At 40.8% G+C, this 12,632-nt stretch overlaps 1 protein-coding gene across 9 annotated transcripts in view; it reads right to left on the reverse strand.

The window, feature by feature from the left end:
* Positions 1–12,632, reverse strand: part of cfap74 (cilia and flagella associated protein 74) — a 48,753-nt gene that overhangs the window by 19,071 nt on the left and 17,050 nt on the right. For 7 of the 9 annotated variants that reach the window (XM_061673307.1, XM_061673289.1, XM_061673331.1 and 4 more), the window contains 8 exons: positions 11,183–11,249; positions 10,901–10,990; positions 10,332–10,514; positions 10,083–10,194; positions 9,001–9,107; positions 6,851–6,973; positions 6,641–6,762; positions 757–885 (listed from right to left, as the gene is read on the reverse strand). In XM_061673307.1, coding sequence (XP_061529291.1) covers positions 757–885; positions 6,641–6,762; positions 6,851–6,973; positions 9,001–9,107; positions 10,083–10,194; positions 10,332–10,514; positions 10,901–10,990; positions 11,183–11,249 — 933 coding nt within the window. The remainder of the gene's footprint in view (positions 1–756; positions 886–6,640; positions 6,763–6,850; positions 6,974–9,000; positions 9,108–10,082; positions 10,195–10,331; positions 10,515–10,900; positions 10,991–11,182; positions 11,250–12,632) is intronic. The other 2 variants (XM_061673299.1, XM_061673315.1) reach the window with 2 other exon arrangements.

Below are 12,632 nucleotides of genomic sequence, written 5' to 3' on the forward strand. Positions count from 1 at the left end.
GTAATGCGAAGCTTTGCGAGAGCTGCGAGTTAGAGTTGTTGTCGGGAATTAAGAAAAACAAATTTGAGACGGAAAGAAAAAAAAAAAACACTACAGTAAAGCACACAGGTGAAAGGCTAAGAAAAATACAAGTCTGCGTGAGAGAGTGGGAAAAGCCAGAGTGAGCAGTGCAGAAGCAAAGAGAGTATAGAGGCAGTAAGGAGGGGGCGGAGGCTGAGGCTGAGGCTTCTGCTCGGCTTCCCGCATGCAGCACGACTCGCGCTCTAATCCTCACATTAAAACCTCTGCTGATTCACTAAAGCAGATTACTGCCATTTCCCTCACTTTCCCCTCCCACCTCGCTGCTCTGGGAGAACCCCTAACTTTGTCATTTAATATAATTTGCCATATTTTCATCATAATGCATAACTTCCTAGCTATCAATACATTAGACTGTCAAGATGCAAAGGAAAAGAGGGTGGGAAGAAGAAAACAAGCGCCCACATAGTGCGTGCATCTCATATTTGCCCTGGAGGTCTCCTGGTCGATTTCCTGGCATTCACAACTACACTCAAATCTTGTTTTGCGTGCGATTAGTATTACTAAATGTGCTTTTCATATATGGGGCTAGTGCAGCCTAGTGCGACTGCGCTACGCATCCTTTCCTGTACACGTTTGCAGGAGGTCAATATTAACAGGCTTACGGTAAAATTGAAATTTGATTACGGCTGCTCCAGTGATTCCATTATGACTGCATCTTCTGCATGTGTCCTATACCTTGGCACAAACTTGAGGTGAGCAGTGAAGCTTGATTGAGCCTGGAGAAAACCTGTCCTTGGTATGATCTCCATGTGTTTCCTCATCTCTGGCCACAGGTCAAAAGTAAGCTTCAAGGCTCTGCTGGTGCTGGCATGCAAAACACATGGATGATTATTATAAGACTGACAGCTGAAAGATATTGTTTTATATATGGATTGTATATTAATATTAAAGTATGGTAAAACAAAAAAAATCAACCCTCAGCATTTTACATAACCGCATTACTTTTTTCTAGGTATAGCCTACATTATGATGCATTCACCATCTATGCAGATAGACAGTTACCTGTACATCTCATTCATCCAATCACATTCAGACACTCGCCCATCCACTCACATTCAAATACCTTCATAGCCTCGCAGACAGTCTGAAACAGCAATTCAAATAACACAACAGGAGGGTCGCTAATTGCTAACTAACTAAATAACATTTAATTGGCAGACGTTACGTGTTGCTTAAACTTGTCCCGATCATAATACTTCATGCCGCTTGTAATGACATGTACACACACTGAGGGACATCACAACTAATCAGTGGTTCTGTTGCAATGATTGGCACGTCTCCTGTCCAATGACAGTGACCGATCAAGTGACAGATCAAGTGTAGCCAATGACGCGACAGTCAGACAATAAAACTACAGTAGAGCCACACATGCAGACTGAATGAACAGAAACTGTGATGTGAAAATGCAATGTAACATACATTACTGAAATTCTAAGTTTGAATATTACAGAAATGTTACACGTATTGCTTTTCTGTACTTTACTATAGCAAAGAGCAATAGTGTACTTATTGTAATTTCATTAACATAACATAACACAACACTGGGTTCAATACACTAAGGAAAACATAGCAGTATTGTTCATTACTATTCTTTTCTTAAAAGTAGGTATACTGGACATGTAACTTTTAAGGCAAGGTGACCTTTGGTTTGGCAACACTGCTACTGAAATACATCATGTACAGGTACAGTATACTGCAGATATGGTTTACCTAGTGGCATTGAGATTTTTTTTATGACAATATTAACAAAAAACATTATATATATATATAAAAATAAAAAAAAATGTATATATATATATATATATATATATATATATATATATATATATATATATATACACACACCATTTTTATTTTTTTCCCCTCAAGGTGCGTCCGCCAATGAAATTGAAGGTCAAATCTCCAAACTTTTCAGATGCACATCTCGATATGAGGCAATTTCTGCTGGAGACACACACACATACAAAAGCTTTCACTTTCTTTTACTTTTCTCTTTTTTTGTTTGTTTGTTGCGTCTCTCCAGCAGAAATTACCTCATAAGGAGATGTGCATCCCAGGTCCATATCAATTAGGTCACCCAGTTTCTAGGAGCTCCAGCAGACGGTTGTGCCTGTGGCTACAAGCCTCAGTGAGAGCTTGAGATATAAATGGCTTTCCACCATGGGAATTTTCAAACCCATCAAGCCCCCTGCTTGCACCTTTGTAAAATAATAGGGGGGAAAAAATTCATCAATTTTTTTTGACGACTTTCATTGGATGAACTCTGACCAGTTAAGAGTGAGAGGTTTTATTCAATGAGAGATGTCCACGCAAATGATCCCCCCCCCCCCCCCAACCCCCCCGGTACAGTCCAAATTTAAACATTTCGGTTCACAGTTTCGATGCCTCGTCCTCACACCGCGAAGAAGAAGTGGCGAAAAGCAACGAAGAAGAACGGGCACAATGACGTGCTTGGAATAAGATTATATTGTGCAAAGGGGTTTTTCCCGATGTGTAGCGTCTGATGCGCTCCGAGCCTCAGCCTACAACGCGCGGAGCTTCAATGAAGTCAATTGAGTGAGTGAAACAATAAAATACATTTATGCCAACATTGAGACAGCTAACAAGGGAAAGGGTTGCTTGCACCTTTGGGCTGATGGTGTTTAGCGTTGATTTTAGTCTTCAAACCAACCGTAAGCGCCGATGACAAAAAAAAATAAAAATAATAATAAAGCTTTACATTGGGTTAAAAGTTTACCATAGCAACTTTACATCACAATGAATCGGGACAAAATTCACCGTAAATGTTGTCTCACAGTATTATTAACACTAACATTGTGCCTCATCGGTGGGTAGGGAAAGTAATCAGCGTTTTATAGCATTTGGTTCAATCCATAATAAATAAATAAATAAATAAATAAATAATCACCGGTGCCTTGTGAAGTTACTTTTTGTGCCAAAATGCCGAGTTCCGGTGCTTACCCTTCAAAATAAAAGGCTACAAGCTTAAAACAAAAAGTCAAGTTAAACACAGCGATTGGCTGGCAACCAGTTCAGGGTGTACCCCGCCTCCTGCCCGATGACAGCTGGGATAGGCTCCAGCACGCCCGCGACCCTAGTGAGGAGAAGCGGCTCAGAAAATGGATGGATGGATCGAAGTTAAAACACATATAAACCATTTCACGTGATGAAACAGAATACAGGAGCGGCTATATAGCATTGTTACAATAGTTATATTAACAATGCTGTCAGTGAAGTCAACTCTCAGTCAACTGGGTGAGTGAAACAATAAAATAAAATAGTTAAAACGGTTAAAATAACTATTTTAACAATGCTAAATTTAACTTTTAGCTGAAACATTAATTAATATTAAGTCAATTGGGTTAGTTCCACACACATTGCCTTTTAGTTCATAGGTTTGATATTGATACAGGTTATAAAGAACCTCGAGTCAAATGTTCATTTTAGTCTATGCTGCAGGCTGCTAAGAAAATGGATGTTAATAATTTGGACACCCTTTATTTAAACCATGTAAACTTTTCTGACCCAGCCCCCTAAAAGAACCGGAATCGAGAATCGTTTGGAACCGGAATCGAACTAAGGAATCGGAATCGCTCAAATTCATATGATGCCCAACCCGATATTATGATGCTGTCATTACTGCAGCCAAATTATAATTTTGACATTCAGGGGTGCCGACAGTGTTATGGAGCCCCGTGAAAAAAACTTCAATCCTGCAAAATTAAAATACTATTATTTAATCATAATCATGGGCTTCCAGAATCGTTATTAGTTTTTCCCTCGTATGAATACTAACGGATGCATAATGGATCAATGATTTTATTATTTTTATTTTATTTTTTTAGTGCTGATGTGCGGCACGGTGGACGACTGGTTAGAGCGTCAGCCTCACAGTTCTGAGGACCCGGGTTCAATCCCCGGCCCCGCCTGTGTGGAGTTTGCATGTTCTCCCGGTGCCTGCGTGGGTTTTCTCCGGGCACTCCGGTTTCCTCCCATATCCCAAAAACATGCATTAATTGGAGACTCTAAATTGCCCGTAGGTGTGACTGTGAGTGCGAATGGTTGTTTGTTTGTATGTGCCCTGCGATTGGCTGGCAACCAGTTCAGGGTGTACTCCTGCCCGATGACAGCTGGGATAGGCTCCAGCACCCCCGCGACCCTAGTGAGGAGAAGCGGCTCAGAAAATGGATGGATGGAAAGTGCTGATGTACATTTGTGTACTGATTTGAAATGAGTAAGTATACAAATATTGGAATATAGGAAAATGTGGTTGAAATCCTAATGTCCAGACATTCAAACGCCACCAGCCACAAACAAATACAAAATGTTTGTCTGATGAATGGGTGACCTTCCTGTCGGTGTCTCAATTGGAATGTGGCAAGGGTTTGAGAAAATGTACCACTGTGCTCAGAAAGCTCAGAACTTTGTGCTGTTTCTCACGTCACATGAATATCTTTGCCTCCGTGCTTCAGGTATCTGTTTTTTTTTGCCTAAAATGACAGCCATATCACACAATGCAATGCTGCGCTGCACCGTAAATTGTGTTTTCACCTTTTTCTATATTGCACAATATTTATTTTTATCCACACACCGATCAAAATAAAGTAAATATAACATCGGTCTGCAGCTGGAACTGATTAACTGCATTTCCATTAATTTCAATGGGAAACATTACCTCGGTTTGCCAACGTTTCAGTCTGAGAACGGAACCAATTTAATTTGTAACCTGAGGTTCCACTGTACTGTATTTTCCTGAGGTGTTGTTCAAGCGAACGACGCACTGCAGCAACTAATTTGAGGCACAGAGTCTATTAGATTGAAGGCCACTATTTGAGGATGTTAATGAAAAATTCTGTATGATATCTCCCTATCAGATCTCAACAGACATGATGGCAAATGTTGAGACAGCTCTATCCACCCCCACAAAAAACTGTCAAGCCATTTTTGCCCATACTGCTGGAATCAAGAGTGACATATTTTATGGTTTGCTTTCAGAGTTGCCGTCCACACTGAGGCTGTTGTCATTGTCATGTTGTCACATGTCGCACCAGATGGCAGTTATCATAAAACAATCCCCTCCCTGCACAAATGTGCCTTCTCCCCTACGTGTCACAATGACTATATAGGCGATGGACCACCGGCCTACCCGCGTTTCTAACCCCTCCTACTCTCCTCATAATACATCTCATATACAGTATAATCTATATGATATTAGTTTATTATGTTATTTATATTAGAGCGGATTTCTCAGCTCATTTTTTTTAAAATTATGAATGTACACATGAAATATGTTAGTACAATTCAAAGTAATTCTTCCAAATTGTTTGGAAAAGGAAAAGGAAAGTTTTCGATTTTCATAAGCCACGTTCCTGTACAAAAAAAGGACTGTTTTGGCACAGTGTACAATTGTATACTTTATATATGAAGGAACTTGTGAGGGCCTGCACGGTGGGCGACTGGTTAGAACAGTTCTGAGCACCGGGGTTCAAATCCCGGCCCTCCTGTGTGGAGTTTGCATGTTCTCCCCATGCCTGGGTGGGTTTTCTCCAGGCACTCTGGTTTCCTCCCACATCCCCAAAACATGCATGGTAGGTTGATTCAAGACTCTAAATTGCCTGTAGGTGTGAATGTGAGTGCGAATGGTTGTCTGTTTCAATGTGCCCTGCGATTGGCTGGTGACCGGTTCAGGGTGTTCCCGCCTCTCGCCCGAAGATAGCTGGGATAGGCTCCGGCAACCCGCGACCCTAGTGACAATAAGCGGTGAAAGAAAATGGATGGATGGAACTTGTGAGGAGTTGCATTATGTACCAGCTTGCTAGTTCATAATCCATTACAAATCGCTTTAACGATAAATAAACAATAATGCCTATCACTTGTTTCATTCAGTCACATTACTGAGAAAAGTCTGAATCATAATGACACACTACTGTGCGCCAGTATGCATTATTTATGCACAAAGTGCAGGGTTGCAAGGTTTGACTTGAGCACATGCAGGACAAAAAACAAGCCGTACAGTATTACATTTCATTTAACCAATATGGCCAAGTACCTAACGAACAAGACATTATCAACATTCTCGCTGGAGGGTGTCTCTAAATGTCAGTACAGTGACATTTAAACTAAAAACAATTAAAGTGACACTTATCACTATAATAATTAATTAACTAGCTTCCTGCTGAAGCAAGGTAGCAAAAATGCAGGTATTGAAGTGAATCTGGACTGTAAAGCCATCTGACAACAAGGCAAACTATTCATTTATATTACCAAGGCACACTGTATCTCTGATGTATTTATGGCTTGAGCTACAGTTATTGTGTCGGTTGAACATCAATGAGACATTACACGGTGGCAAATGTTTGATTCTATTTCTGAATCGCCATTGGCTTCAAGCTGCTTCTTCTTTTTTTTTAATTATTTTTTGATTAATTCATCATGAATGTATGAGACTATTCTGGGAATAGAACACTGTACGATAGCCACCACAGTGTATATACAGGTACACTTTGGGATTCAAAGTTAGATTTGAGACTAAAGTACCATCTAAAGTGTGGGGCCATACCTGCTTTGGAGTGTGACCACCTCTTGATAAAGGTGGTCAAACATGCAGATCTTCATGTCAATATTGGGCTCGACCACCCATACTGGGAGGCCCACTCCCTCACCCTTCACCAGGATGGCTATCTGTTGGAGCCAGTGAGTGTTCAGTTCCTATCTTGAAACAAAAATTCATCATCCTATAATAGATTATGATGACCATTCTTTATCTTACTGGGCAGCTGGTCGGATCTGAAAACTTGATGTAGAGGTCCAATTTGACTTCTCCGGGAACAGTCGGAGAGAATATTATCTCCAGTTTGACACTTTCAAAAGGTCCAATATCACCTTCTCTTACCTGAGATAGAAAAAAAAGTATTTATTCTAAGTAACCATGGGAATGTAAAATAGAATAAAATACACCACGATGAATGCAGGACAGTTTCACCATTTCTTCTTGCGAAGCAGAACTGATACTTCATCCACCACTACCGCATCCACCCAAATCACTCAGCTGAGCAATTTAAAATGACACACAATCCGACTGCTACAAAGCACGAAGGTGATGATGGAAAAATTATAAATGAAAGATAGAAGTCATTATTTCACGCTATAATCAAGCCAGTATTGTAGGGCCAGGATAGCGTGATGTATTATTTGCCATTATACAGCACAGCCTTCAAATAGGCCATGTGCAAGTACTGTATCAGTCAAAATGACAATGACGGAGGGGCTGGCATGCGAGTACATGTAGTACAACATAAGGCCATAACAAATGCAGATGGAGAGGTGACGCGCCATTAGCCCCTGCTACAGAGACGTAATGAACCCTGAACAACCCAAGAACGTCGCACAGGCTAATGTACCAGATATAAAACACAAGTGCTAAGAACAAGACTTGAACAGGATCATGATACCTCAGTGATTAACAACCCCTTCATCAATCAACGAATAAATAATCCTGTGTTTTATGGCCATATTAAAGTGACGGTAAATGAATCCCAACAAAGTCTTGTCGTGCAACACTACCCACAGATTGAAATTCCAAAGGGAACTTTATTACACTGTACAATATACAGTGTTTACAAGCGCTTTGGTATCTTCCATTATTTTCAAGACAAACTGACTTTTAATTTAGGGTCATTTAAATTGTAATTGCTCTTGTCTGACTTCCTCACAGGCATTGTCAGTTCAGTTTCATCGTTTAAATTTTAAAGGGACAGCGCAGTTTGACATAACAATGGAGCATGCTAAGATCAGAATGTATTGATTGCTTTTTCTTCTTCTTTTCCTTTGGGCTTGTCCCGTTAGGGGTCGCCACAGCGCGTCATCCTTTTCCATGGAAGCCTATCTCCTGCATCCTCCTCTCTAACACCAACTGCCCTCAGGTCTTCCCTCACGACATCCATCCACCTTCTCTTTGGTCTTCCTCTCGCTCTCTTGCCTGGCAGCTCCATCCTCATCATCCTTCTACCAATATACTCACTATTTCTCCTCTGGACGTGTCCAAACAACTAATTGATTGCCTAATACGTAATACAACACGTACCACAACATATGTACAATTAAAATCCAATCTAATCCAAATATTAAGTAGGGGAGATTTGTTTTAGAGTGCACTTGACCTTTTGTTGTAAAGAATTTGTCAACGTTATCACAGTGATGTTTAATTAAGCTACTACAGCAATCACTTTGAGAGGTATGAATTTCAATTACGAAAGCATCTGCCTCACGGTCAAATGGATCCTGGTTTGAATGTCGGCCTTGGCCTTTATGGGCTGTATTTTTGTCGATGGCACATTTGCGGCAGAGGGCTAAAACTGGCATATCCTGATTTCGTGCGCAAGACTCACTGTGCGGGTTAACCGGTTTGGCAGAACCGTCTGCGACAAGCTTGGCGCTGCGGCGCAGTGAGGGTGTGTTCTTAGAAATGCCCCCGGTGCAGTGACATTTTGGTGGCAGTAAGTCGGTCTGAACTCACGCCTGCCCAGACTGCGTCTAAGTTCAGTGCAGTAAGGTAGACCACTGGTCTAACACGATTTTGGTGAATTTGATCGGGGCACAGGCAGTCAAATACACAAGCTTCACGGACATGTGTGATGGATGTCAGGCATATTGCATTCATAAATACAGTATGTGAGCATCGGGCACCAAATCCACTGAATCATTGTTGAAAACAATTCATTGAACACATTCCCATTAATAAGCATCAATTTATCCATGTTCTATTTTGCTTATCCTCATTAGGGTCGTGGGTGAGCTGGATCTTATCACAGCCAGCCAATCAATTATGATATTAACAAACAATGTGATGTATGTTGGAAAGTCATTTAAACCCATATGCTGTCATTGACATACTGTATGTGATACCCTTACAATACTTACATTCCCTATACGTATGTCACAGGAGTCAGAAAAGCCCTCTGCGATCTGGGCATGCATGCTGGAAGACACAGAAGCAGATCTCGGATCTGCAGCTGAAACCTGCGATTCTGCCGACACATACAGCAATGTTAACAATTTCTGTTCTTGGAGAACTAAACCTGCTTGAGAAGACACCAAAGTCAATCTTGGACAGTAGCTTAATTTATAATAGCTGTACTAATGGGTGTGTGTTTTCTTTTCCTTTTAGACATAAAATAAGTCAAAACGAAGACCTAAACATTCCATGACAAGCCATCAATTGAGGACAAACAGAGACAGAGCAACATCATAACACATTGTTACAGCCAGCAGAGGAGCGAGTGAACATCTTATCAACGCCTTGGTGGCGGAAAGTGCCGAATGCAGCGATGAAGACTGACGCAACATTCGAGAGGAGACTTCCTTGTCTTTTCCCGTGAGAGCAATACAAGGTGAAGCCTGCTTCGGGTCACTGTGTGCTTGTGTTTACTTTTTAGTGTTTAATCTGAATTCTCTTTGAGAAATCTGTTAATTGCTCATTAAGAATTCAATGGTGTGGAATTGACTGTTGATAAATCAGTGTTGATTCAGTATCTAATTTGCAGTCTGATGTCATGTGATTTCAGCTATGGGAAGCTGAGCTACATCCAAACAGATTGCACACAGCAACATTTTGCGCAGTACAACACTGACATAGAAACAGGAGTTCGGACATTTAGAGGGAGAACTCTGCTTCAATACTAAAGCAACAATATCAGATAATTGGTTGTTAATTTTCTCCAGAGTTGACTGAGGGCATTCAATCATATGCTCCCCCCCCCCACACAAAAAAAAGACATGACACTATTTTTCTTGGTGGAAAACATCTGATGCAATCTCCATTAACACAGCAGAACAAAAGTCTGTTTTTCTTCAAATTGTTTTTATATGAATTGTTGATTTCTTATAGTGGCTTTCCAACAAAAATGCATGCATTTATGTCTCGTGTTGCGCTGTACAAAGATAATATAATTGTTTGAATTGTAATAATTTGCTTGTTTATCTGTGTATTTGATTTGATTTACCTCGTTGGCACTGTCGGGATACTGAAGACCTATCCAAAACATGATCCATATTGTGTAGCTCTCTGGTGGCCACGGATGCAGAGCTCTGATTCTGATCAGCACAAATTGTGTCCTATCATCGATCATCACATGCAAATTAATTCGCTTTCCATAGATTATTTTTTAACACATTTCATAACTGATTTAACAACAGTTTGCTGCATTTGCAGCAATATTAAATGGAAGAGCAGATTCTAGTGTCTGTCTGACCTGCTGTGTGTCGGCCGAGCGATGGGATGGCATCTGGACCTGGTGAATTTCTGGAACGGGCTTCGTCGTGTCCAGGCTGAAGCGAGTTGCTAGTGCACCTTTGTTGGTCAAGGTGATAGTCCGCGAAATAATTTGGCCCATTACATGCGATCCAAAGTCAATAAACTGGTTGTCGACCTCCAACTAGAGATAAAGCAAGTTAGTAACATTAGTGAAACGCATCGACCTGCCAGAATAAATACTTGGACATACCAATTTGAGAACAATATATAGTACAGCTAGGCTAGAGTGTGTCATCACTATGGCGGGTCCAATGTTGTTCAAAATTAACTACAGTTAATTACAAATTGACACTTGATGTCAGTTGTTGCCGCAGAGGGTAGCCCAATCAGTTATTAGGCACTGAATGTTGTAAAATCTTGTTGAACATAATTCATGTCGCTAACAAGTGAGAAAATGTTTTCAATACGAGCACAACTGTGTTTATATATGTACAGACACACATATATATCTCCTTTCTGTTGTACAGGGATTAAGAAGGAATGGATATTTCACAGCACACTGCTTACATCACATCTCTTTATGGTGCACCTGACAGGCACAGAGAAGCGACCTGCTGCTGAGGCAAAGTCCACCTCTCCTTCCAGGTCTTCATTGATCTATAGGGGTCAGAGAGAAGGAAGTTGTTGCTTTATGACACGACATACAGTATTCAGTTCCCAACTCTTGAGTCCAGAGGTATAATTGGTTTATTGAGAATACATTTGACGTCACGTGTGGTTTTAAACTGTTGCCAGGTAAAAAAATCCAGTCAGCAAACAAGCAAAAAACACAATAACTGGGCTACTGACCGAAGGGTGGAAAGTAATTTGCATTTCACAGGACATCCCAGTCGATAAAGGACCAGGAGGTTGAAAGCTGTAGAACAATATCCAAGTTAGTGAACCAAAAAAACAGCTTCATAATTTTCAAATGGAAAATAAAATTTTGCGTGTTGGCAGTGGATTACATTGATATGCATTATTATAACAAATAAGGTCGCCAGTGTGCTGCAGTATAAAAACATAAAACATTTTCCAAACCAAACTTAAGTCAGGCGGCACGGTGGACGACTGGTTAGAGCGTCAGCCTCACAGTTCTGAGGACCCGGGTTCAGTCCCCGGCCCCGACTGTGTGGAGTTTGCATGTTCTCCCCGTGCCTGCGTGGGTTTTCTCCGGGCAATCCGGTTTCCTCCCACATCCCAAAAACATGCATAAATTGGAGACTCTAAATTGCCCGTCGGTGTGAATGTGAGTGTGAATGTTTGTTTGTTTGAATGTGCCCTGCGATTGGCTGGCAACCAGTTCAGGGTGTACCCCGCCTTCTGCCCGATGACAGCTGGGATAGGCTCCAGCACGCCCGCGACCCTAGTGAGGAGAAGCGGCTCAGAAAATGGAAATAGAAACTTAAGTCACCCATGTGTCTTCAATACAAAAAAGAAGAGAACCCTTACATTAAATATCTCACATAAAATGCATCTCCTGAGAGTAGTGCCTATGAGCTTAACTCAGAGCAGAGGTTAAAAGTCAACCCTCTTCTCTGAAAAAAAAGTGGTTATTGTTGGGAATAAATGTTGTTATTTATATACAGTTTAGCTATACCAACATTTGAGATAAGGAAGGAAAGAAAAGATTCTGAAAGCAACATGTGCATCCCATAGCATGTTTACAGCAAACTGACAGCTGCCCAAAGGGCACCGAAACCTTTTGCACCCTCAGAAATCACTATGAAAATAAGAGGTTGGGTTGCCAGAGATGGAAATAAGATTGTAAAAATGACATCTATTCAAAACTGTGAGCATAATCAGCAAAGTGTGCACATTGTAATGGATGCTAAACCATTACACTGCATCAGTATTGTGTTTTTATTGTGTTAAAAACGAAAAGATGTTTTATTCTGACTGCATTCTCATTGCCGCTCTCATTGAGCGTTTGTGTATACTATGAGCAACGGACTAGTGGGTTTCATTTAAGCCTTTTTTTGTGACCTGGCAGTGTATGAAAGTATTCCACCTGGTGTGAGCACTTTGATGCTAACTTGAAATAACAGTTTCATCAGAATTTGTCTCATTCTCTTTTTGTGTAATTCTCATCTTGTGTCATTCTTTTTTTCTAGTTCCAGGACACGTTTTAAAGCGGCAGACAACGTAAAATAGAACAGTTCACTAGGGATTAAACGCTGAATGAGACAAAGTTGGAAAAAGCCTACGACAGCACTATATAAAGCGCTGCAAATGAGGCCAAACAGGAGAAGATACACAT

The sequence above is a fragment of the Phycodurus eques genome, chromosome 1 (assembly GCF_024500275.1).
Source record: "Phycodurus eques isolate BA_2022a chromosome 1, UOR_Pequ_1.1, whole genome shotgun sequence".
Taxonomy (NCBI): Eukaryota; Metazoa; Chordata; class Actinopteri; order Syngnathiformes; family Syngnathidae; genus Phycodurus; species Phycodurus eques.